Genomic DNA, 26,857 nt, shown 5'->3' with positions numbered 1-26,857 from the left:
GCAGCGGGAAGAAGGCTTGGGGGAGGGGTGGAAGGTGGAGTAAGGAACCGCTAACCAGGGCGTCTGGTTAGCGGAAAATCCACTCACTCTGCTCTGCACTCTACCTCTGCCTTCTCAGATTTGTGTCTGTTTAGAAATCAACCGTCTCTTTCAGTGCCTGGCCCCTTCCTGCTGCCCGCCATGAATCCTGAGGCCGGTGGGCAGCCTAGGTCTGCGGTCTGCGGGAGGGATTCATAAAGATGCTCCTGGGAGGAAGAAGCTGCAGTTAAGTGGGGCCGTGAGTGTGTGGGGTTTGGGAAGGAATGCTGCTTCCCAAGGACGCTTGTGTGAGAAAAGTGCCTGGAACAACCCTAAGGAGTCTGTCATCCACTATGCTGGAACAACAGAGAAGCTGAATGTCAGCCCAGTAGTGACACATTTAAATGTTTCCTTCATCTGAAGCAGTCTTTGCTTTGAACACAGGCAAACATGATTTACATTTACTTACCCGTGTCTTAGTGCACGAGCTTGAGCTTTTTCCAGATGCAGGAAACTCAGATTCCGGGTTGGTCTTCTCATTGAGTCCCTAAAATCCCCCAGGGCTGGCCACGTCCTTTCTTCTGTTACAGTGTTTAGCCTCACATCAAAGCCATGAGGGAGTTACTCTCACCTGTTCTTAGGTGAGGAAACAAACTGAGAGAAGAAACTATAGTGGGTCTGGTGGCCATAGGTCTATAACTATAGTCCCTTGGGAAGATTCTATGTTCAAGATTGGCTAGGGCTACGTGGTGAATTCAAGCCACCCAGCAACAGGTGAGCCCATCTCAAGAAGCAAAAAGAAGGCTGGGGATACAGTTTAGTGGGCACAGCACTTCATGAGCGTAGATGAGGCCCTCGGTACAGCCTTCAGTGATTGAAAAGTAGTTAGGCCAGAGAGGGTTCATTAAGAGCATGTTATATTTCTGATGATTTCCAGCATGCCCACGGCAAAGCAGCAGAATAAACTAACTACCTGTAACTTCATCTCTTCAGGCACCTGCACTCACATGCAAATATCCACATACCTGTGTGAGCATGCACACACACACACACACACACACAATTAAAAAAAACAAAACAAAAATGCAAAACCAAAAAGCACCCCCAAACAACAAACAAATAAATAATAAATAAGCAGAAAACCATAACTTTGAGCTTGAATTTTTCTTCTTTTCCTTGTTTTTTTTTTTGTTTATTTGTTTGTTTTCTTGTTTTTTAGGCAGGGTTTTTTTTGTGTAGCCTTGGCTGTCCTGGAATTCACTTTGTAGACCAGGCTGAAGCAGGCAGATTTCTGAGTTCAAGGCCAGCCTAATCTACAGTGTAAGTTCCAGGACAGCCAGGACTACACAGAGAAACCCTGCCTCAAAGAAAGAAAAGAAATTGGAAACTAACGACAGACAAGCAATTTTTTTTCACCAGTTATTCTCTGTCACATCTAAGTCAAATAAACTATAGCTGATTTTTACTTTCATTTCCAAGGGTTGAATTTGGGTCCTCACCTCCATGGAGCTGCACCCTCAGTCCCACAGGTGGGAAAAAAATGGTAATCTACACCATGTATGAAGAAAGATTCCAACTGAATATAATTTGTTCCATTAAGCTGGATAATTCAGTCTTTAAAGGCCCATATGCATACAGAGCTGGGCATCATGGCACACGTCTATAATCCACATACTTAGGAGGTGGAGACAGGAGGATCAAGAATTCGAGACCAACCTCATTTCCAAAGTGGGCTCAAGGCTAGCCTGAGCTACATGAGATCCTATCTCAAAGAAATAGCAAGCAGGTAGCCAGGTATGGTGGTGCACATCTTTAATTCCACCTCTGAGGAGACAGGATCTCCAGGTGCTCAAATCCAGCCAGGTCTACATCGAGAGATCCTGTCTCAATAAACAGCAGTAATAATGGCTAGTGAGTGTGATGGTTTACTGTGTGGGATGTTTTATCCTTTTGGCTTTTTTGAGGGGTGCACCATCCAGCTCCCAGATAAACCACAAACAGAGGCTTATTCTTAGTTATGAATACCTGGCCTTAGCTTGGCTTGTTTCTTGCCAGTTTTCTTATCTTAAATTAACCCATCTACCTTTTCCCTCTGGGCTTTTATCTTTCTTTCTTCTGTGTATCTTACTTTCCTTCTTATTCTAACACTGGCTGGGTGGCTGGCTCCTGATGTCCTTCTCACCTTGTTCTCTTGCTCCTTCTTCTTCTAGTTATACTCTCTGCCTGTTAGTCCTGCCTACCCTTGTTCCGACCATCAGCTCTTTATTAGGCCCATCAACGTGCTTTGACAGGCACAGTAACACAGCTTCACAGAGTTAAACAAATACAGTGGGGACAAAAGTCACACACCTGGAAATAATAATATTTCCCAACCGCTTATGTCTATAAACCCAGCAGCCAGTCCTGGGGAGGTTGGAGTAGGGGGACTGCTTTGAGTGTAAGGCCAGATGGGGTATATAGTGAGCTCCAGAATAGTCTGGGCTACACAGTGAGATGAGACACCGCTTAAAAATCAAAGCAGCGGGGCTGGAGAGATGGTTCAGCAGTTGAGAGCACTGACTGCTCTTCCAGACAACACAGGTTCAATTTCTAGCATCCACATGGAAGTTCACAACTGTCTGTCAATCCAGTTCCAGGGTATCTGACACTTTCACACCAATGTACATGAAACAAAGTTAAATAAATTATAAAAATATCTTAAAAAAAAAGAAAAGGAAAAGCAGCTAGCCGGGTGATAGGTCAGTTGGTAGAGGGTTTGCCTTGGGAACATGAGGATTTGGGTTTAATATGGAAAGTCCAAGGGCCCGAGTAAAAGGGTGGATGTGGTAATGGGTGTTTGTAATCTCAGCAATGTGTGGGCTGGAGACAGGAGGCTCCCTGAGGCCCACTGGGCAGCCATCCAAGGCTAACCTGCAAGTCCCAGGTTCCAGTGAGAGATTCTGTCTCAAAAACACAAGGTGAGACCTGGAGAGATTGCTTAGTGGTTAAGAGCACTTGGCCCTTGTAGACCACTTGGGTTCAATGCTCAGCGCTCACCTGTGTGCTTACAACTGTTTGTAAATACAGTCCCAGGGGAACCAGCAGCAGCACGCTCTCAGGCCTCTGCAGGCACCAGACATGCACAAGATGCATGTACATACATTCATACATGAAAATAAAATAAATCTTAATTTTTTTCTTAAGGTGAATAGCCGTCCTGAAAAACACCCCCCCCCAAGGTTGATCTCTGGTCTCCACATCTACACGTATATACTTCCATGTAAACATTCAAATGCACATGCATACTTTCACACACACACAAAGGAACAGTGAGGGTGGGAGGGAGAAATTCAGAACACTGTAGAAAAAAAAAAAAAGAACAGAAAGAAATCTCCTCATCTTTGCAACTCAGTGAACAGTGGCTATTCTCAATGATGCATTTGTACAAACTAGAAAAACTGGCCTGTCCGCAAGATACTAATTGGCTATTAGCCAGAAGTTGTCTTAAGAGGGAATGTCACTTAGTATTGCTCTCAGCTAAACAGAAAGTGCAGTCACCTTATTTATGGAAGGCAACATGGGATTTTTTTTTAAAGATTTATTTATTTATAATGTATACAACATTCTGCCTCCATGTGTATCCACATGCCAGAAGAGGGCACCAGATCTCATTACAGATGGTTATGAGCCACCATGTGGTTGCTGGGAATTGAACTCAGGACCTCTGGAAGAGCAGCCAGTGCTCTTAACCACTGAGCCATCTTTTCAGTCCCAACATGAGATATTTTAAAAAATCATTTATTTGTATTTTATGTACATTGATATCTTGTCTGAATTTATGTCTATATGAGGGTGTCTGACCCCCTGGACCACAAATTACAGACAGTTGTGAGTTGTCATGTGGGTGCTGAGACTCAGATTCGGGTCATTTGGAAGAGCAGCCATTGCTCTTAACTGCTGAACCATCTCTGTAGCCCTGAGGGATCTTTTCAACTCAAAGCTATTACTAATCATGTTGATGACAAATGTGTACATTATATTTGTCCTGGTTTTAAAATTTATGCTACAGTGCCAATGAGATAGTTCAGCTGGCAAAGCTGCTTACTGCCCAATGATGCAAGCCTTCTTTTTAACCTGAAGTTGGCTCCCAGAGTCCACATAAAAATGAAAGCAGAGAACCAATTCCACAAAGCTGACTGCAAAAGCTGTCCTCTGACCTCCATACACATTCCATGGCATGAACACACACACACATGCATATGCACGCACACACAAATAAAAAGTTGTTATTATTATTAGTTTTTTGAGACAGTGTTTCTCTGTGTAGTCCTAGAACTTGCTCTGTAGACCAGGCTGGCCTCAAACTCAGAGATACATCTGCTGTTGCCTCCCAAGTGTTGGGATCAAAGGCTTTTGCCATCATGCCTAGCTTCTAACATCTTCTTATGGCAAAAAATTCCTATATACAGGATCTGTCATTGAGCTATCATCTTCCATTTTGGTAATGTTATATACTATCACTTCCTTATTTTTTTCCTATCACTTTTAAGTGATTTTAAGTGGTAAATCTAGGAGCAATTGAAGGATGATAAATGCTTTTGAGATTTAAGAACTACAGAAACATCTAGGGAGTCATTTAGGTCACTTCAGGGGTAAGAGGTGATGGAACTCAGGTCACGATCAATCCGAGCTGATGTTGAAGGAAAACATTTCCTTCCCCTCCTCACGCCCCAAAGAATTCTCTGGGTGATATAGAAATAATTAAATATGTGGCAAATATAGTATGTTGTCTTTAAGTGACAAAAAAAAAAAGAAGAAGAAGAAGAAGAAGCAGGGAGACAAAGCTGTTAATCCACTTTTTCTATTATTTAGAGAGGCGATCTAGACACTGATTAGATCTCCTGGGAAATTTGAACCCAACCGCTGAAGTCAACCTTCAGAAAGGTTACTGGCCTAGAGTCTCAATAACAATGGGGAAATGGAGTATGCAGATCTAGCCAAGGTGACAGAGGCAGTGGCATGGCCACTGAGACACCTAGTGGTGACAGTCTTCACTGCACTTATTATAATTTGCCAGCTGGGCCCCAGCTGGATTCACTTCTTGACAAGAACTGAATGGCGAATTTAGAAGCTAGGTGCCCTCTTTCTTTGCCCCCAAACTGACCCCAAACCAAGTAATTTCAGGTTTCTGTTGGGTGACTGAAACTCCAAAGACACATGCCAATACATCCAAAAGAGAATGACCTGAGGAAAGTTGAGAGAATTACAAAGTTAAATTAACAAGAGAGAATTACAAAGTTAAATTAACAAGTGATAACCGATGTTGGATTTTCACAAGCCCTCCGGGTTCAGCCGAAGATGCAAATTTAGTTAATTGAATTAATATTCACTAGCAAGCAAAACTGTGTTTCATCAAGCATTATTATTCTCATCCCTTGACCTTCTAGGTCTGATAAAAACTCAAACCAGAGGATAATTATAACGTTCATGTATTGTAATTATAGCGTTTGAGTGGTCAGCTCACCTGCATTCAGAGTGCTACAAAGCGGAAAATGTGCTTCATGCCACTCAAGCACAATAATGCACTACTACAGAGCTACACAAAGAAACCCCGCCTTAAAAAAAAAAAACAAAATAAAACAAAAAAACCAAACTTGAGCCAGAGCAATAGCTCAGAGTGGGAGTATCTGCCATAAAGCCTCATCTTCCGAGGTTAGTTTCCCCAAGACCCCATGTGCTGGAAGAAGAGACAGAATTGACTCCTACAAGTTGTTCCCTGACCTCCAAAAGCATTCTGTGGCACACAGAGGCATATACACAACTACACAAAATAAGTAAATGAACACACACACAAGGAACACAAAAACCACCCGAAGGAAGCTTAGTCACTGCCCTCATGTTCACATACACATTTACCACTGTGTCTACACTGTTAACATGAGTGACTGTTATAAGAACTAAGTCCGGGCTGGCCACATGCCTGTAATCCCAGCACTTGGAAGGCAAAGGCAAGAGGCTGGTGGCTATGGCACACTGTGCCCACTCTCACATTGGTGCTGCAGGTTTGTGCACACTATCTGGGACATCTAGAGGACTGTGACCATATCAGGAAGAGAAAGAAGGAGGAAACTCTTGAGTGTCATCTGACTGAGTGCGGGCCAGGCTTGGCTGATACAAACCTATGAACCGTTCCAGAGTCTTCATGGGCTTTATCTTCTTGATCCATGACCATGCTGACGTTGATGTCCTTATAGGCTGGTGGTCCTATGCTGTGATACCGTACCTGGCTTTTTGGAACACAAGGCTAGACAATGTCTGTAAGATGTCAGCATATCCACTGGTTTTCCTGCTTTTCTTGTCTCATAAAGTGGGACCTGTTGGGTCCCTTGAGGACAGGTCTTTAAGCCCCCACTTGATGTTTTGCACTCTGTGGTTGGTTGTCCCGAAAACAAGAGTAAAAACAAGAACAAAACAGTCTTGTTTTCAGCAATGTTTCTAAAGATGTTTATCCCTACGGTGATGAGCTTCTTGCTTTTGCTGGCTCAGCCTCCCCTGCTGAGGGCTATATATACTGTGTGAGAAAGTGGAGTAAAGGCTTGTCTGCAGAACCTGAAGTTGTGTTGTGTGTGAATCCCAAGGTCCCTCACTCAGAAGAACTACTGTTACTGTGCTGGGGCTGCAGGACCTATTAACAGAAATGCACTCCAATATCCAGTAGGGGGTAATGATGTTGAATGAAGCTGGGTCTAGTCTGTCTTCCAATTGCTTTATCTCTCGTTCTGCAGGGCCATCCAGCCTTGTTGAGACCTAAGTGGCTGATACAATCTAATCTGAGTAGTTTTGATTCAGTAGAATAAAGAAGTCTGAGACAGAATCTCACGAAGCCCAGCTTGTTCTCGAACGCAATTTGTGACCTTAAACTTCAGCTCTTCCTGCATCCACTTTCATACCTGGCAACGCAGATATGTGCCACCATGCTGGTTTTTATGTAGTGTTGGGGATTGAGCCACAAATGTTAGGTGAGCACACTGAGCCATATTCTCAGCCCCAAATAAAGATAATTTTTGCCCTCCCACTAAATATTTAGAAATTATTATCTTCATGCTAGACATGGTGGCATATGCCACCTTGACACTCTTTTACAAAGAGTCTTGTTACACAGACCCTGGCTGGCCTAGAACTGTGTGGCACAGGCTGTCCTTGAACCTGCAGTGAGTCTCCTTAAGTTCCTGGGTGTTGGGATGATAGACATTAACCGCCATCCCCGTTTATTCCCTCAATTTGCTATTAAATCCGAAGACAAACATTCTTCTAAGAAGTTTCAAAAAGTTTCTGTGATGTGCTGATTACACTTTTCAGACTCAACACCTTTTGTCTTTTAGGCTAGAACACGTGGGTGACTTTAGAGATCCCTGTGTTTTGTGTTCATTGTTTTGAGACAGGATCTCTGTGTAATTCTGGCCAGCTGTCCTCTAATCTCCATATTCATGATGTGAGCACACACACACACACACACACACACACACACACACACACCATAAACTGTAAAAGGCCAAAGGACAAAACAAAACAAAATTTAATGTGACAATTTAAGGGATCTGTGGAAGCAGAGGAGTTGTTGGAATCATTTTATCAGGTTACCGTGGACCAGAAACAAAGGTTTTGTTTTGTTTTTCAAGTCAGGGTTTCTCTGTGTAGCCTTGGAGCCTTGACCTGGAACTTGCTCTGTAGACCAGGCTGGCCTCAAAACTCAGAAAGATCCACCTGCTTCTGCTTCCCAAGCCCTGGGATTTAAGGTGTGTGCCCACTGCCTGGCGACTGGGAATTTTTTTTAGAAAGTATTTATGCTGTGGGTACATCTATATATGTACACGTGTGCACATCAAAGGACAACTTGACATGCAGTCAGTTCTCTATCTTCACCATGTTTGTCGGAGTGATTGAACTCAAATCATCAGGCATGGTAGCGGAAACCTGTGTCTGAACTAACCATCTTGTTGGCCCAACACTGGGGGATTTGAGAACTTTTAAGGAAAAGGGATACTGACAATTCGTTGTTTTCATACTGAGGCTTATCAATACCTTCATATCCTATAAAATTTAGATTTTTGTTTTTGTGGAACTGAGGATTGAACCTAGAGCCTCAAAGTAGAAAAGGGCTTGCAAGATAGGCTAGCAATAAAGAGCTTTCTCTTTAACTCTCTATAATTTTTTTTCACTAGAGTCTCACTGTATAGCTCTTTTTTTAAAAAAATATTTATTTATTTATTCATTATGGATACAATATTCTGTCTGTGTGTATGTCTGCAGACCTCATTACAGATGGTTGTGAGCCACCATGTGGTTGCCGGGAATTGAACACAGGACCTTTGGAAGAGCAGGCAATGCTCTTAAACCACTGAGCCATCTTTCCAGCCCCTCACTGTATAGCTCTTGATGGCCTAGAACTCACTATGTAGATCAGGCTGGTCTGCAGTTTCCAGAGATCTACCTTTGCCTCTTGAGTCTTGCGATTATAGTATACCCAACATAATATATAATATTGTGATTTTTTTCTGTTTTTCAAGACAGGGTTTCTCTGTGTAATAGTCCTGGTTGTCCTTGAACTAGTTCTTGTAGACCTCAGGCTGGCCTCGAACTCACAGAGATCTGCCTGTCTCTGCTTTCTGAGTGCTGGGATTAAAGGCATGCTCCACCACTGCCCAGCATGTAACTTTTGTTTTTTGAAACCGGGTCTCACCTAGTAGTTCTGGCTGTCTGAGAACATGATATGTAAATGATGCAGGCTATGAGCCTCCAGCTTTTACTGCCTAAATTTTGGAATTACAGAGTGTCATCCCAGCCAACTAATTTTTGTTTTATTTTTTTGAGACAGTGTTTCTCTATGTAGCCCTCAATGTTCTGAAACTCTCTGTGTAGACCAGGCTGGCCTCTCAACTCACATAAACATACTTTCCTCTGCCTTCCAAGTACTAGGATTAAAGTCATGTGCCAGCACCCCTGGCTCTCACCCAACTAATTTTCAAAGTCACTTATCTGTTCATGAAATGTTAAGTGGAGAGAATAAAAAGAACAAAATCTCAATCAATCTGGTGGTTGCATGCCTTTAGTCCCAGCACTTGGGAGACTGAGGGAGGCAGATTTCTGACTTCAAGACCTGCCTGCCTGGTCTACAGAGCCAGGACAGCCAAGGCTACATACAGAAATTCTGTCTCGAAAAAACAAAACCAATAGAAAAACTTATGCTCCTCTCTCATGATTTATGTTTTTAAATTATTACTGTATACACACATGTAGTAATATCTATCTCTTTCACCCCTATGTAGGGATTAAACTGAGCCTTCTGCATGTCAAGAAAGCCGTAACCACAAATACGGTGTCCTATGCTCTCTAACCCAGTTTTCCTCTTTGACAAAGACTGTATTCGCTTAAGCCTAATGGCAAATTTTATAGTACTATAACAAACGTGTTCCCATTTTTGTTTTTCTTTTTTCTTATTTTTTTTGACGTTTCATGTGGCACAAGCTGGCTTCAAACTGAATGTAGGTGATAATGTAGAGATAAATGAACTCCTGATCAGTCTGCTTCCACCTTCCAAGTGATGGGCTCACATGCCAAACCTGATAGCCTCCAGTGGGATTTTAATTAAATAAAATCTTGTGGTTAAGCTCTGTGAGATTTTTCTCTAACTTCAATGACCGGCACAAGAATAGTTAGATAGCAGGTGCTCAATTTATAACTCTGAACTAGTGAACAACTTTTTCTGGACAAGAATAGCGGACTGTTCAAAGAAGAATAAAAGAGCCGGGACATTTGATTTCACGGGAAAGTTGCGAGGCATGCCCATTCAAATTTCTTCCAACAAATCACAGGGGCGTATTCACAACTCTTTATCCCTTCATAGGTCAAATGGAAACCTTAGCCCCTCCCTTCCTCCCGCCTCTCTCGAGGGAGCCAATAGGGAGGATTAAGAGGGCGTCATCATGTACTGTACTTGCTATTGGCTGAGATAACTGTCAATCTAGGGAAGGCGGGCCAGGCTGAACTGGCCTATTTAAGAAGAGGACAAAGGCGGCGCGCAGCTTGTGTCGTCCGCCATTTTGTGCGAAGCAAGGTGGCATCCACGTTCCCTGAGCGACTTCTCCGCTTCTGCCTCAACCGCCCCTTGACTGCAGCAATGTCTCGGGATCGGTTCCGGAGTCGCGGCGGTGGCGGTGGAGGCTTTCACCGGCGTGGAGGAGGCGGTGGCCGCGGCGGCCTCCATGACTTCCGCTCACCGCCGCCCGGCATGGGCCTCAACCAGAACCGCGGCCCCATGGGCCCCGGCCCTGGCGGCCCGAAGCCACCGATCCCGCCTCCGCCTCCGCACCAGCAGCAGCAGCAGCCTCCTCCACAGCAGCCCCCGCCGCAGCAACCCCCGCCGCACCAGCAGCCGCCGCCGCACCAGCCGCCCCATCAGCAGCCCCCGCCTCCGCCGCAGGACTCGTCCAAGCCCGTCGTTCCCCCAGGTCCCGGGGCTGCGCCCGGAGTGAGTCCTGCGCCGCCTCCCGCCGGCTCGGCCCCGCCCGCCAATCCCCCGGCCACCGGCGCCACGCCGGGCCCGGGTCCCGCTCCGACCCCGCCGCCCGCCGTCACATCCACTGCCCCTGGACCGCCTCCGCCATCGACGCCGACCAGCGGAGTGGCGACCACCCCGCCACAGACCGGCGGCCCTCCGCCTCCACCCGCCGCTGGCGCCGGGCCCGGGCCTAAGCAAGGCCCAGGCCCGGGTCCAGGCGGCCCGAAAGGCGGCAAGATGCCTGGTGGGCCTAAGCCCGGAGGTGGCCCAGGCATGGGCGCTCCCGGTGGTCACCCGAAGCCACCTCACCGGGGTGGCGGGGAGCCCCGCGGGGGCCGCCAGCACCACCCGCCCTACCACCAGCAGCACCACCAGGGGCCCCCTCCCGGCGCGCCTGCAGCCCGCACAGAAGAAAAGATATCCGACTCGGAGGTGAGTAATTCTACGAGCGAGCGGTCCGTTTCCCTAAGATGGCGGCGTCTTCCTACCCTCGGCGTTTTTTTTTCTCTCCTCCGCCACCCCCCCCCCCGCCCGCGGCAGCCCAGGCCTCCATTTTGTTGCCTGCCGGATGCGCGCTTGCGCATGCTCGCGAAGGCGGGGCTGAAGCCCGGCGGGGAAAGTAGTTTGCGTGGGGATTGGCTTCCAGCAGTAATGCTCATCGGGGAGGGCAGTTGTTCGCTTAGCGGTGGGATGCTGGAAGCAGGCCGTCCTTTGGGAGCGTTCTAGTGATGTTGGAGAGGACAGGACAGTTGAGCGCAATTCCCGTCTTCATTTTCTCGTAGATTTGTTGACGTCAGCATTTCTTGTTGATTGACATTTGCTGGTAAAGGCGGGTATCATTAAAGCAGTGTCTATAATCACGGCTTCTTTCTGATGGTAGAGTTGGAGATCCTGTTGGGTCCCCATATATGGTCCAACCTGGCAGTGTTTGTATGGAAAAAAGAATCGTTACGAATGGGTGATGTGGCCTATTTGGGGCAACCAGAATTGGTTTTGTTTGTTTTTGTTTTCTGGTTTAGTGTCTGAATTACAGTTTTCTTCATTAGGGATTTAAAGCCAATTTGTCTCTCTTGCGGAGGCCTGGAGAAAAAACTTACACACAACGCTGTCGTTTATTTGTGGGGAACCTACCTGCTGATATCACAGAGGATGAGTTCAAAAGACTGTTTGCTAAATACGGAGAACCTGGAGAAGTTTTTATCAACAAAGGCAAAGGGTTCGGGTTCATTAAACTTGTGAGTGTTTTTGGTTGTCTTTTACATACGTTCTAGAAAGAAGTGTTATAATTCCTTTTGACTTCTGTAAACTCTTGAAGGCTTGGTATTAAATGGAAAGAATTAATTGGCCTTTAAGTGTTTCGTCGTCGATACAGATCAGTATAGTGTGTATTGGGAAAGAAGCAAAGACAGACCTTTAGCCCTCGGGATGCTGGGAGGGGCTGCGAGAATACGATGCTTCAGTTGAGTTTTAGAAATAGGAAGGGTATTACACATTGGACATTGCTAGGTTTGAAACTGTTTACAATGTTTCTGATATTTACAGGAATCTAGAGCCTTGGCTGAAATCGCCAAAGCTGAACTTGATGATACCCCCATGAGAGGTAGACAGCTTCGGGTTCGCTTTGCCACACATGCTGCAGCCCTTTCTGTTCGGAATCTTTCACCCTATGTTTCTAATGAACTGTTGGAAGAGGCCTTTAGCCAGTTTGGCCCTATTGAAAGGGCTGTTGTAATTGTGGATGATCGTGGAAGATCTACAGGGAAAGGGATTGTTGAATTTGCTTCAAAGCCAGCAGCAAGAAAAGCATTTGAAAGATGCAGTGAAGGCGTTTTCCTACTGACAACGTAAGTTGTCTTTTGTTTATGAGAATTTTTTTTTAATCATTTTGGGGGAGAGTTAAAATAAAGTTGGAAGGAAGTTAAGGTGAGGAATTATTTCTGTTACTAGGACTCCTCGCCCAGTCATTGTGGAACCTCTTGAACAGTTAGACGATGAAGATGGTCTTCCTGAAAAACTGGCCCAGAAGAACCCAATGTATCAAAAGTAAGACTAAGCTTTTTGGTACTCAAAAGAGAAGTTAGTCGTTTCATAATTTTGCTTAGAAGTTAGGATTTGGGGTGTGTGTGTGTGTGTGCTGTGTATCTCTAGTTGGTCTAGAAATCTTTCATGCAGGCCAGACTGACCAAAACCTTGACCAAATCAAATCCTGATTTCTGTTTCCCAAGTGCTGGGATTATAGGTGTGAGCCATAAAGCCAAGTTTTAGGAATACTTCTTACAATGTTGCTTGAGTATGCTTAATACAGATCTCTGGCTCAGACAGAGTTTTTGTAGGGGGGATTTTGGGTGGAGTAGCTTTGGGTTTTTGGAAACCCAAAGGTTTCTCTGTAGCCTTGACTTTTAAAAGACCAGCCTGGCCTCAAACCCAGGAATCCACCTGTCTCTGCATTCTAGAATGCTGGGATTAAAAGTCTGTGCCAAGACAGGCAAGTTCTGCTTTCAGACAGAACTTGAAGTTGTTAGGTTATTTTTAAGTGCGTTCACATATGATGCTGATATATGCTTAAAATGCGTGAGAAATGCTTGATGTTGGTGGGAAAATAAGCCTGGATGATAGGAAATGGGGGAGGTGGTGTTTCTTTTCTACTGTGTCTTTTAATTTTTTTAAATTTAGACATTGGGCCTACCTGTAGACTAGACTGGCCTAGAACTCATACACCATCATGCCTTTATATCATAACTTACTCCTTGATTCGATATAATTTAGTTAAATAATTCATGGTTATTTATATCTGTCTAGGAGGCAAGTTTCAGGCCAGCCAGGGCCAGCAAGACTTGTCTCAAAAAAAGTTGGAGATTATAGTGCCGGGCGGTGGTGGCGCACGCCTTTAATCCCACCACTCGGGAGGCAGAGGCAGGCGAATCCCTGTGAGTTCGAGGCCAGCCTGGTCTACAAGAGCTAGTTCCAGGACAGGCACCAAAAACTACAGAGAAACCCTGTCTCAAAAAAAAAAAAAGTTGGAGATTATAAAGAAGGTGGTGTGTTGAGAGAAACCTGTTTAATTTTTTGTTGGTGGTGTTTTTGGTTTTTTTGAGACAAGGTTTCTGTGTAGCTTTGGAGCCTGTCCTGGAACTAGCTCTTGTAGATCAGACTGGCCTTGAACTAACAGAGATCCGCCTGCCTCTGCCTCCCGAGTGCGAGTGCTGGGTTTAAAGGCGTGCGCCACCACCGCCCAGCTCAGTTTAGTTTTTAATGTGTGTGAATGTTTTGCTTGCATGTATGTCTGTGCACCTTGTGTGCCTGGTTCCCAAGGAGGCAAGAAGAGGGTGTCGTAGCCTTGTGGATACTCGGAAACAAACATGAATCTCTCAGCTTCTTACTGCTGAGCCGTCTTTCCAGCCCCTTTCACCATAGCATTCTGATTTTAAGTTTTGTTTCTTGACATAGTTGATCAGAGTTGCAAGTTGAGGATCTTAACAATACAATAATATAGGGAAAGGATCGTGTCTTGTGTTTCTTTGTCTGTCCTTGGTACTGAGGATCAAATCCAGGGCATTGTACATTACGTTTACATGCTTATTCAAGTGCTTTATCATCGGGCCTGTATGCTTACAGGTACTTAAGGTTTTTCATGTCAGGGTTTCTTTGTGGTTCTGCCTGTCTCTGTCTCCCCAAGTGCTGGGATTAAAGGTCTAGTTTAAGGTTTTGATTTTTTTTTTTTTAAAGGAAGTCAGGTAATACTACATTCTCAAATTGGCTTTATATAAACTTTGCTTTGTCAGGGAGAGAGAAACACCTCCTCGTTTTGCTCAGCATGGCACATTTGAGTATGAATATTCTCAACGATGGAAGTCCTTAGATGAAATGGAAAAACAGCAAAGGGAACAAGTTGAGAAAAACATGAAAGATGCAAAAGATAAATTGGAAAGTGAAATGGAAGATGCCTACCATGAGCATCAAGCAAATCTTTTGCGTCAAGGTAAAAAAAGTTTCAGAATTTTACTGGTAAGGATCAGTTGACATTTTGAAATGGCCAGAGCCTCACTAACATGAATCTAAAAATATTAATTCCCAATGCTTAGATTTGATGAGACGCCAGGAAGAATTGAGGCGCATGGAAGAACTTCACAGTCAAGAAATGCAGAAGCGCAAAGAAATGCAGTTGAGGTATATAGTGTTAAATTCAGCCTTCACTTCTAGCTTGTAGACAAAATGTACTAAGTACACGCTTGCATTAGGAAAGCTTATTTTATAATGCTGCTATCTGTAGATAGTTATGTTTTATAGACTTCGAAACTTATATTTAACCTACACTTTGTAAAATTCTAATACAAACCCATTTGAAAGAAGTCATTGTCTCATGGCACTAGCTCGAGATTTCTTTCCCTCTGCCTTTGCTCTCGAGCACTCTGTTTAAAGGTCATACCTTGCTAGCCTCTTAAGTATAAATTATAAAGGTAGAGATGAAACCTTATGCACCTGAAAAACATTTGTAGGCAAGAGGAGGAACGGCGTAGAAGAGAGGAAGAGATGATGATACGCCAAAGAGAGATGGAAGAACAAATGAGACGCCAACGAGAAGAAAGTTACAGCAGAATGGGCTACATGGACCCAGTAAGTTTTGTGTTGTAGCCTAATTGGAGCTGTCTGTGGTGCCTAGCCTTGTAGGTACTGATGAGCGTAAAAAAAATCTACTCATTGTAAATGTATCTCTTGGTGCAGTTGCTTTGTATTATGTGGTATTGGATCACATTTCATGGAATTTTGTTTGGGTTTTTTGTTCTTGTTATTGTTTTTTTCTTTGTGTAACAGCTCTGACTTCTAATTTATAGAGGTTCACCTGCCTTGACTCCCCAGTGCTGGGATTACAAGGCATGCACCACCACTACCCAACTCCCTGGAGGGTTGTTTGTTTTTTTATTTTTTTTTTGAAAATTTATTTATTATATATAGCATTCTGCCTTTGTGTATGCCTACACGCCAGAGGAGGGCGCCAGATCTTATTACAGATGGTTGTGAGCCACCATGTAGTTGCTGGGAATTAAACTCAGGACCTGGAAGAGCAGCCAGTGCTCTTAACCTACTGAGCCATCTCTCCAGCCCCTCAACTTTGTCTTGATACTCTAACCAGTTTTCAGGGCACTTGCATACCACAATCAAATAGAAAAACATGCTTTTTTGAGGCAAGGTCTTGCTATGTAGCTACGACTGGCCTGAAATTCTCTATGTATTCTAGGTTGGTGTCAAATAGTGGTCTGCCTGCCTCTATCTTCCAAATGTTGGAGTTTGTGACTCCCAAGCCCACATAAATTTCTTGTGTTGAAATTTTCTTTGTACTTGATGTAGGTTTCACGTATAAGTAAGAGTTATTTTTCCCCCCCGCAGAGAGAAAGAGATATGAGAATGGGTGGTGGTGGAACAATGAACATGGGAGGTAAGTGAGAGAACCAAATTAAGGGCATAAACCAGAGCAGCAGTATTCTGTTGGTATAACCACTGTTTTTGTTTCCTAGATCCCTATGGTTCAGGAGGCCAGAAATTTCCACCTCTAGGTGGTGGTGGTGGCATAGGTTATGAAGCTAATCCTGGAGTTCCACCAGCAACCATGAGTGGTTCCATGATGGGAAGTGACATGGTAATGTATCCTGCGGGATATAGTACAAAGGAAATTCTTAATTTCATGACTTAAATGTTTATTTTTCCTCTCCCTTTTCTCTCTTTTTAAGTAGCTGACTGGACTTTTAGTTCCCCCACCATGTAACTATATACAATACTCAGGACTACTTTGGCAATGTAGAACTATGTGTGTGGTAACCGAAACAGATCTGGTTGCCAACAAGGAGTCAATGTTGTTGTATGTGGAGTTATCTTTGGCAATAAGTAGATAGGTGTTTTCCATTTTATTGTCTGTGCACTATTGAACCTCTAGTGCATGGCGAATCCAAATTTTAGATGCTGGATAAGGTTTTTCTTTGTCCAAGTGAGAGAAATGGCACAGTGCCATTCTTCGAGTTGGTATTTGCCATAAGTAGGAATCAGTCAAACTCAAGGCTTGTAGCCTTAAGCATGTTAAAGTGACAGGTAGGACTTTGGCCTATAATTGGTGTGGTTTCTATTTCTAGCCCATGAAAAAGAACTTGTCTAGTGTTTTGACTCGTCGTATCCCACCTGTTGGGTCTCTCTGTAGGTAACATCAAAAAGAAACTGATGTTTCTACTTTGCTACAGGGTAGCAAAAGTCAACAGTAATTCAAGCATACTGATTGTGTGCTTTTGTTCTGAACCCCTTGATGCAATCTTGATTTCTCTATGAGATAGCCTGTCAGGTGCTTTGCAAAAGCAAAGTGAATTCTGGTGTGAGTGGCTATACAGTAGAGTGCTACAGCTCCTTAGGGAACTGGATTTTGGTGGGAATAAATTTTTGCAACTAAATTGAATCCAAATAATTCATTTGTAGGCTTTTGTCACAAAGGAGCTGCATTTCATAGCTCAGGACTTATTTTCTAAGTAGGTTTTAGTGTGAGACCCCATTTAAAACCTGCCTAAGATTTCTTGAACATTTTAAGTTAGCTTTATAAATGGTTGGATATAGTGCTGTTAGGTTTCATCAAATATAATTAACATTTTGGCCTTTCTAGAAGGCACAAGGTGTATATATCAAATTTGTTGACTAGTTTGACATGTATAGTTTAAGTTCTGTCTAGAAAGAGGTTTATACATTTAACAACTCCCGAGTTCTTACTTAACTTTTGTAATATAACTCTGAAGCCTCAAAAATTTTCTTTTTAGCTCTTTTATAGAAGCCATACAGTTTTGAAGATTGTTTTTCAAAAGTAACAGATTGAGAGTAGTCTGTTCGAGCAATTCTGTAGTGTTTTAAGTTGAAGTTGTAGGAACAGTTAAAGCCTGGTGCATTCTTTTATTTTTTTTTATTTTCAGTAATGACCAGTAACTGGGTTATTTTGAGTAGAATTGTAATGGAATGCCTGTCGAGTTCTCTTGTTAGGATATGTGGGTTTTATTTTACTTCTTGTTTAAAGTGAAAGTCCCTAAAACTAGATGGAGTAGTGAAGTCACTCTGCTTTATTGCAGTCATCCTAGCTTGGAGATAGGTTTGGGAGATAACCTAAAACATGGAATCATAGCAAAGTGACAGTGTACTCCAAAACTGAGAAAAGGTTGGACTTTTCAATTGGTGGGCTGTATATTGTGTTTGTAACAATGCAGAAAGAAACATACTGTGCATGTCAGTGTCTGGTTTCTAGTGATGGCTCTGAAGTGTGATGTGCTGTGAGACTGTGGCAACGTGAGTTTTTGATCAAGGTACTGTGCCGGTTAAGTAAAAAAACTATTAGGCTTTTTTGTGCTTTTTCTTTTGTAGTCTGGTAGCATTTTTATTAAGCTTTATTTCAACCTTTTAAGATTTCTGCAGCTTTGCAGATGTGTCTTAAGCTCTTGAAAAGCACAAGGTTTCTTATGCAGCACATGCCACTAACTGGTGAGTAGGTCCTTGTCACTTCACTGAGTGAGTTGCCTTTGTCTGATTGGGCTTGTTAGGCTTGGAGATCATTTTCTGTTCATATCTGGACAAGTGTTTCAGCGGATTAATCTGATGTGAATTTCTTAGAACTCATTTTGGAATGGATTTTCACATCTGCACTAATTCTTAAATTTTTTAGCACTACAGGGAAGATCTATTCTTTGAAACAGGTGTATGAGAATGGCTCAAGTGGGAACATACCACAAGGCATGTATTATCTTAAACTAATTTTCAAATTACCCTTTTTTCCTTTCTATGTTCCCGGTACCTGTGGATCGACTCATTGGTGATTGTATCGACGAACGTTGACTACGGAACCTTCTAAAATATTTACTTAACACACATGGACATCAACTACATTTAATGAACTGTTAATTTACTGTTCCAATAGCGTACTGAGCGCTTTGGGCAGGGAGGTGCGGGTCCTGTGGGTGGACAGGGTCCTAGAGGAATGGGTCCTGGAACTCCAGCAGGGTACGGTAGAGGGAGAGAAGAGTATGAAGGGCCAAACAAGAAACCCCGATTTTAGATATTTAGGCTTTCATTCCAGTTTGTTTTGTCTTTTCTTGTTTAGATACCACTTTTAAATTCTTGCATTTTAGTAAGAAAGCTACCTTTTTATGGATGTTAGCAGTTTATTGACCTGATATTTGTAAATGGTCTGTTTGGGCAGGTAAAATTATGTAACGCAGTGTTTGCAACAGGAGAAAAAAAATTCTTTTTATTTACTTTTTTTTTAAACTGTATAATGTTTCTCAAGTTAATGGCAGTGTACCTTGTGCCACTGAATTTCCAAAGTGTACCATTTTTTTTACTGTGCTTCGAATAAATAGAAAAATAGTTATAATATTGATCTTCAACTTTGCCATTCATGCTTCTATGCACATTTAGGCTAGGTATTCACTTAAAGCATGAGCGTGTCTAGGCCTTTGAGTGGCATATGCCATTTCTGGGAAATGTATCTGGAGGCTAAGTATTGCTTTCTGCAAATGGTGTTCTCCCCCCCTTCCTTGTTTTAAAAAGAAATGCATATTGAAGTAGTTAGGATTTCTTTGGCATTATAGGAAGCAAGCTGGTGCTAAGCATTTTTAAATGGTTATTTTAGAAAAGTTGAACTGTAAATCTTAATTCAGGAACATGTATTAAGATTATGGAATGGGTATAAACTACTGGTAGTGAGAGAAAGGGGGTTTGGTTAAACGATCCCTTATGGCCCTATCTATGATCCTTTCCTTGGAAGCTTTTGAAAATGGAAAGATCATCTTGTTGCATTTCCCCTACTGTTTTGTTTTAAACGAATAAATTCCCAAGCCCTACAATTGGCTTGTATTGAACTTTTGCATTTGAATTAAAGATTGTTAAACATGAGGCCTTTCATGTATTACTTCAAGTGATTTAAAATATGGGATTTAGTCTGGAGAGTTAAGGGTTAGTTAACTATAAGGTAGGTTTAGCCTTATGTACTCTTTAACATACACCTCCTGTGCTACTTCTATTGAGCAAAATCTGTAGTCTGAAAAAAATTACTGGTTCTCTTTTCAGAGCTAGTTGTGACTCTTACCAAATAGGACTGCCAATAACCATTCTAACTATGGAGTTGACCTGACCTGTTTTTTTTTATCATTCTTTTTAACGTAGTACTAAACCTGGAGAGAGTTGCTCAGGCTATATAGTATAAATGCTCTTTCCTCCCACTGTAAGCTTGGGGGTGTTTCTACGATGTTAGTTGATTGTCAACTTCATTGAATTTCTCATTAGAACAAGAGACTTTCTGACTTGATAATAATAAAGTAGATTGTTTACTGTTGTCTATGAGTATAATGGGAGCTTGATTTTTCTTCCCAGTATAACTATGTTGAGGAAAATCTAACAGTATGTAAAGTAATTGAATGGCTTGGCTCTGTTCTTAGTTACATTTCCATTCAACATTATAGAACTTTCACTATGAAATGTCTTCATCCTTTTCACCTCTGTCCTTGGTGCTAATTGGCAAAAGAAATTCTAAATCACTTGCTGAGGTTCAGTATTGTGCTTGAGTACAAAAGGAGACCTATTGTGAAAACAATTGAATACTTCATGAATAGGAAAATACTGTAATTTTTCAAAGTCAACACTAGTGGATTATAAGAAGCATGCCACCAAATGGTTTTATGATTGACAGGTATGGTGTATTAAGAGAGAAAATCTCCTTAAGAAATACATTCATTTTTCTTCACCAGTACACTTGGAAATAGGTAGTTCATCATAATTTTAGCACTCTGAAAGTTTTTGAAGTGAAGTTAATAGTTGATGGTACATAAAGATTTTCTGTATGGAAACAAAGGTCTGGATTTGAGAGGAGTTCATTTAGTTGAATTGTATAGTAGGGACCATAATAATGAGAAAATTGAGGGGTGTTCACGGGACACCCATGAAGGGTGAATTTGAATGTATGTGGGTGGGGGCTGGAGGGGAAATGGGAAAATCTGCCTATAAAATTAATGTTTCAGTTTATTTTTCAGATAACATGCCTTTCTTTATAAGGGATGCTGGCACAGACCCCTAAAATAAGCTTTTGGTAGTAGTATACCTTTGAAGAGTGGTGAAAGATGCGTAAAGGATAATTTCCTGAGGTTGTGGCTTTTGATAGCCTTTATTGTGGGCTGTAGAGTTGCTAAACAGTGTTTAGCAGATAAGGTTGCATAGTGTCAACCAACATTGACTTTGAGTTTACTAAGGGTTGTAAACTACTGAGACTTTCAACAAGTCTTACATGTGATGGTTTTAGCCTAAGTGAATTTTAATCATCTTGAGTACTTAAACCAAAAGCTAAAGAGGAAACTTAGGGTGGGAGGGGGGGGATAATAGAATGTATTTTAGACATTTTCTCTTGGAAGAAATCAACTGCCCCTATTTCCTCCTTAACTTTCTCAATTATGTTTGTAGTATATAATCGAGAAATTTTTCTCCTTTTAAAAAAGTTTCATTCTCAGCAGAGCTGTGGTGATGCAAGCCTTTAATCCGAGTATTCGGGAGGCAGAGGCAGGTGGATCTATGAGTTTGAGGCCAATCTGGTCTATAGGGGCTAGTTCCAGGAAAGCTAGGACTATTATACAGAGAAGCCCTGTCTCAAACCCCCCCCCCCAAAAAAAAAGGTTTTATTCTCTAAGACAGTAATATATTTGATAGGCATGCTATAAACTGGACCCATTGACATACATTATGTGGTGAGACCATATTCTCTTGTCCCTAGCACAGTAAGTTTCTAAGTACATTAGAACCCACCACTCTTTATGTGTGTTGTACCACTAATACAAACACATAATCTGGGAAAACTGTAGTGATACACCTGTGAAGTTCTTACAAGCGGCATAGCATGGCAGATAAAAATTTTAGGTATTTGGCTTGGGCAAGCCACAAAGTTGTGGCGGAATGTTTTGTGGTGTTCTTGGACTGCAATTGTGCACTATTAAAGTAGTGGCCTGCTACATAACTGCGTTTAGCCAGCATTTCTGCAGTGCGTAACTGTGAGGAACGTAGTACCGCAAATGGCAATGGACATTAGGACCCGGATGTAGTATTCCTGCTTGCTCCAAGATTCTCATTGCCGACTGCATACAGGTAGGTAACAAGCAATATAATCTAACTTGGTGACTTGCTATGTGCTTTTATTCAGTGGGCATTCTGACATCACACTTCTGACAGTGAAATTACAGTGCAGCACCTGATACTTGTATGATAAGCTAGGTTAATTAAAAATCTGGGTGTGGGGTTAGATCTGTAATTTGTTAGGAAGAATTCAGTGTTTGAGATCTCAGAAAAAAATGCAAACTTGAATCTGGTGTGTCTTGAAGTTTTGTGGATTTCTTTAGTTACATTGTAACTGAAGATAAAATGGAACACATCTGGTGGTGGGGGAGGGAAGCAAACCATACTTGACCTGGGGTGCTCATAGCACCTTGGAGAAGACTTGTAGTATGTGACAATTAGTCTCCTTAGTAGCAAAACTTGGTCTCCCTTTGGTCAGCAATGTCTAAATCCATGATGCAATCTTGGTAATTTGTTTTGCAAGTTGAATGAAGACTAAATGACACAGGGTCGGGGGGTGGGTTTTTTCTGGGTTTTATTTTTGTTTCTTTTTGTAATGTGATCAAATTTTTCCAGATATGGGCTTCATGGGAACACTTTTACTAACTTGGGCTTAGATGGGAATCTTATGAGCAGTTCAAGTTATGTGGCTTTTCTAAGTATGTTTATACTCTAAACTTGGGGGAAAGTAGTGTGAAACACTGGCTTCCTACAGTTGAAAACATTGGGAATCGCTCCCCACCATAAGACTTCGTCGTGTTCTGTAGCATGAGTGCATTGTTCAGAGTAGCTCTTTGAACTTCGTGCCCTAGTTTTTAGGGATGTGATTGATTACAATCCAAAATGTTTAATAATAATCCCAGGAATACATAAGTCTTCAAAGCATTTTTCTTTGTTGCTTAGGACTTGAGCTTCCTATCCACTGTTGTTCCAGACCTCAATCAGTTTAAACCTTGGTGTTTAGTAGGTAGCGTGCATGAGAAAACAGCTTCCACTCATAATGCTTCCTGCTCTATAACTGGAAATTTGGTTCCTTTTGCATATGTGCCGCTGAAAACGTCAGGACTGTGAGAATTTTCTTTCACTGTATCAAGAAAAATGGCTTGCTTTTGGTCAGGCAAGTCAGATGGTGGGGCAGATTTGTATTTACTCCAAGCAAACAACTTGTGATTACTGATAGATGAAGGCAATGGTGACTTAGTTCCTTATACGATACAAACATACAATGTGACTTGAATATCACTCTCCTGCCTGGAACCCTGATGGGGGCATTGCAGTGTCATAGTCTGTTAAATCGGTAGCACAGGCTTGCTACCGTGGCTCAATTAGTGATTTTCAATGTTAACAAGAGCTCAGGTTTATTTCTTCTGAACAGTAACAACTTGTAGAGAATATACTTGATACAATATATGGACCTAGGGAATTTGGGGTGGGTGTTTTTTTCCCCCCATTGGTCTGCTTTTTAAGATTAGGCTTTTGTACTTCAGAATGAGAAATCATTAACTTAAGTAGATTCCGGCTAGTTTAATTTGTATGTAGGTGTAAATTGTGAATCTTGCAAGTTTATTGGGGTTTTAAACCACTCCAAAAAAAAAGGCCTGGGAATTAAATGGGTTTCAGTAATACTATATACTGAGGTGCTTGCATTGTATTTCATAACCTTGTTGCAACCAAAATAAATACTTTTTTAAAATGAAAACCTAGGTTCAGAGGTGTGATGCCAGAATGTATTATCGTACTGTTAGGCCCTTGGAGCAGATCCTGGTGCTTTCTGAAAGATGAAAGAGATACAATGGGTGCTCTTGATAAAAGGCTGCTCGCAGTCTACCAGCAATGCATACTCTCACTCTCCCTAATGAAGAGATGCGTGTGTTTAGTTTTGGACTTTAACCTTAATGGGGGTGCATGTCTCCTATTGTTAATCATTGTCAGCTGCAGTGACATGATCCACAGTCCTGCATTTACTGCTGCCTTTGTGTTAATGATTTTGGATAGGTTTTAGAGCTCTGGGGTGTTTGTTCTGGGCCTTTTCTTGGTTTTGGCTTTAGCTGATAATGTTTAGTGCTGTCTAGCTAGTGCAGTTCTCAAATGGCTCCCTACTAGGGAGAGAATCCAGAGGATTTAACTGCTCCTTTATCATCTGTCATTGCTGCTAGATAATGATTGGCAATTTTTTAGACGCAAATGTGGAAATCTCAACAGCTATTGATAACCAACCATAAAAATAGTGTTTTGAACACCAGTGCTGGTGAAAAAAATAGAAGATGAAAGGGCCTGGACATAGAATAGGGATAATTGGAGAATGGGGAAAGAATGCAAAACGATATAGTATCCCTTATGAATGGTCCATGTGCAACAGAGAACTAGCCCATATACCTGTGGCAGTAATGATATAGGCAGGAAGAAAAACCTGGAACTTGAATTTAAGGCTGAGCTTTCTGTTTCTTGTGTACCTTGCCAGGCCATTGACTTCTCCCTCAGAAAAACTTTTCCTTGCTGTTCCAGTAAGGCATAGCTTCCTTGCCCTAACTTTAAAACACAGTGAGGACTTGGAGGACAAAGATTGAGGCAAATGCATAGGATTGCAGGGTAAAGAACTGCAGTGTTGTGTGCTGTGGGAAAAGGGCCAAAGCACTCCTGGAGGTTATTCTACCTAGGGATGAAAACCATAGCAAATTGACTGGGGAAGCAGGGTGTGCTGTAGAGCTCATGGCTCACTTACTTAGTAAGGTAGATGTTGTCACACACCTTCACATAAGGGATAGTATATTTTGGGTTGCAGTCAAACTTCATTGTGCTCAGACTGGTGGAAATGGAAGTGAGGCTTTTGCATTTTAAAGAAGATAGTCTTCATCCTAATTCTGTCATCTACTTAGTACTTACAGAAGGAATAATTTTAGATTCCCCCCATAAAGTTTCTTCCTTTTTTTTTTTTTTTTAAGTGCTGCAACTTATTCCAGTCTTTAATCTCTGGAATTTTGCTCTTTTAAATTTGGAAGTTAACTAGCATTTTTCAAGCCTTTATCTTATGCCCTTGTCTTCCATATTAATATTTTCTTATTATTCTTTAGGTGAGAATGGTTGATGTTGGCTGATTTTGGAGTCATTACTTGAAGTAAGTATCCTTAGGAGTGTGAGTTTTAGGACCTGAGTTAGTGCCTTGATGCTAAAAATTATGTGGTTCTCAAAAATTTACCAAGATGTGTGAAAGTATAGGAATTTGGAGCACTTGTCTTGCATGAGACCTCATACCTGGCTTTGATTTGTAGGACTTCCATGGGACTACCCAAAACACTCACACATTAAAACAATTTTAAGTTGGGCAGTAGTGGCCTACTCTTTTATTCCTAGCACTTGGGAGGAAGAGGCACCTAGATTTCTGAGTTCAAGACCAGCCCGGTCTAAAGAGCTAGTTCCAGGACATCTAGGGTTTCCCAGAGAAACCAACCCTGTCTCAAAAGCCACAAAAAAGAACAATTTTTAAAATTCTTACGAAAAACTCAAAATGCTGCATGCTTAAAACAAACATGACCAGTTACAAAGGCAAGCTTGAATTCAGAGAGGAAATAAAGCTGTGCTTTCCTACAGTGATTGCAGGGTTCAGAGCTGCCTTGGTCTTTGCCACTTATATCTGTGCTGTACATCTATATTGTGTGTAATATATTGTATTTATAATGAACAATTCAGGGGCTGGGGAGATGACTGGATTCTTTCAGAGTTTAGTTCTCCACAAACACATGGATGTGGTACCTTTTTCTGGCATTTAGACATCGTTACAGAACACTATATATACACATAATAAATTTGAAAAGAAAAGGTGTTCAGTCTTTGCCCCCCAAAAATTACTTTTTGTTAATACCAGTACAAAATACATAGGCAAAATTTATGGGATGTAATTTAAATCTTGTTTTATAGGTGGATTAAGATGTTTGTTCTCAAGATACCACAGAACATGGGCCAACCAAGAAGGAAATTTCATGTTTAGCCTGAAAGACTGTAGGTAAGTAAAATGATGGTCAGATTTTTATATCCTTGTTTGTACTGGGATGGCATGGAGCTTGCTGTGAAGTAAAACATAACCTTTCAATTAACTTTTGGTCCTCCTACATCCAGAGAACTGGGATTATAGGAAGGTGTCACCAAACTTTGTGTGGTGCAAAGAATTATTAGGAGCTTCATGGAAACTGTTAGGAAGACCCTTGAACTATACCCCTGACCTTGCAGTTTAAACTCTTTGCTACTACAAAACTTCCACTAATTCCTTTTTTTTTTTTTTAGCAGTTAGGAAATATTGATTGGTTGATGCTAGACCTTATTACATTATGTTATAAATTTTGGTTCTTTGTTCTTTTGGATTAATCATATTTTTTAATTGACAGGATCAAGTGAGAGCTGTATCAGAAAATGAGTCAAGATGAAAGACGAATGAACTTACTGACATTTAATAAAGATATTTTAAAATCTTCATTGTCTTTTGTTCAAGTAGTGCTGTTCTTTGACTTTGTGCCTGAAGGTGGCAAAGATGAGTTTTCAAATTTGGTATCCTACACATACAAGATCAAACTGGGGCGTAGCAGGGTTACAAGAAGACCCAATGAAATCTTTCTTACTGGTGATGGAAGAACAGGCTAGTTAGTTAGTTGGCTAAGTTGAACCCTGAAACTTAGCAGATATTTTAGCTAGGCAGGTAGATATGAGTTCCAGGCCAATCAGGTCTACATAACTCAGTACATCCTGAGCTATAGACCCTGTTTTAAGACTTATTATGTAGAGGATTCTTACATGTGGGCAAAGAAAAGGACTATCCTAGACTATATGCCTCAGAATTTCAATAGATTAACCTAGAAAAGAGGGGATCAGGTCAGGGAGATAGCCAAGGTGACCTGAGTTTGAATTCTTTGGCATCCACATGATGGAAGGACAGAACTGACTCCAAAAACTTGTTCTTGACTTAAGAACTGCAGTGTACCTGCACACACAAACTAATAGCTTAACTGCTGAGTTGGTTGCTATGGGGTGGGGGACATGAGCCTTCATGTCATTAGTGTTTGTTCAAAGCATGTACTATAAAAGTATTCAGCAAACTGAGAACTGAAAATAGAGAGCTGGCTAGCAAAGCTGTTTGGCATTTTTTAGGAAAGTTGGCCAAGTCTAAAGGCCAGTGTCAGGGTGTGTAGATATAAGATCTTTTGTTTG

General features: G+C 41.9%; 1 protein-coding gene across 2 annotated transcripts; it reads left to right on the top strand.

Moving 5' to 3' along the window:
• Positions 1-10,068: 10,068 nt before the first annotated feature.
• Positions 10,069-26,128, top strand: Sfpq (splicing factor proline and glutamine rich). Of its 2 annotated transcripts, XM_085686603.2 has the most exons (13): positions 10,069-10,987; positions 11,602-11,790; positions 12,098-12,399; positions 12,503-12,598; positions 14,338-14,534; positions 14,638-14,722; positions 15,052-15,169; positions 15,941-15,989; positions 16,069-16,190; positions 18,486-21,694; positions 24,733-24,776; positions 25,577-25,661; positions 26,041-26,128. In XM_085686603.2, exons 1-10 carry the CDS (start codon positions 10,175-10,177, stop codon positions 18,621-18,623), a joined length of 2,109 nt encoding a protein of 702 aa, XP_085542729.1. In that variant the 5' UTR covers positions 10,069-10,174; the 3' UTR covers positions 18,624-21,694; positions 24,733-24,776; positions 25,577-25,661; positions 26,041-26,128. The 2 variants fall into 2 exon arrangements, with proteins under 2 accessions (XP_085542729.1, XP_085542730.1); XM_085686604.2 differs by lacking the exon at positions 18,486-21,694.
• The last annotated feature ends 729 nt before the right edge of the window (positions 26,129-26,857 follow it).

Source organism: Myodes glareolus, chromosome 3, assembly GCF_982192425.1.
Source record: "Myodes glareolus chromosome 3, mMyoGla1.1, whole genome shotgun sequence".
Lineage (NCBI taxonomy): Eukaryota > Metazoa > Chordata > Mammalia > Rodentia > Cricetidae > Myodes > Myodes glareolus.
The sequence above is the reverse complement of the archived record's forward strand: the minus strand, read 5'-3'. Positions and strand labels throughout refer to the sequence as shown.

Bases quoted from the DNA above. Each gene is read 5' to 3' on its own strand.
- Sfpq (XM_085686603.2), top strand. From the start codon at position 10,175: ATGTCTCGGGATCGGTTCCGGAGTCGCGGCGGTGGCGGTGGAGGCTTT. The intron at 12,599-14,337 runs GTAAGACTAAGC...TTGCTTTGTCAG, and splicing joins AAGAACCCAATGTATCAAAA to GGAGAGAGAAACACCTCCTC. The intron at 16,191-18,485 runs GTAATGTATCCT...CTGTTCCAATAG, and splicing joins CCATGATGGGAAGTGACATG to CGTACTGAGCGCTTTGGGCA.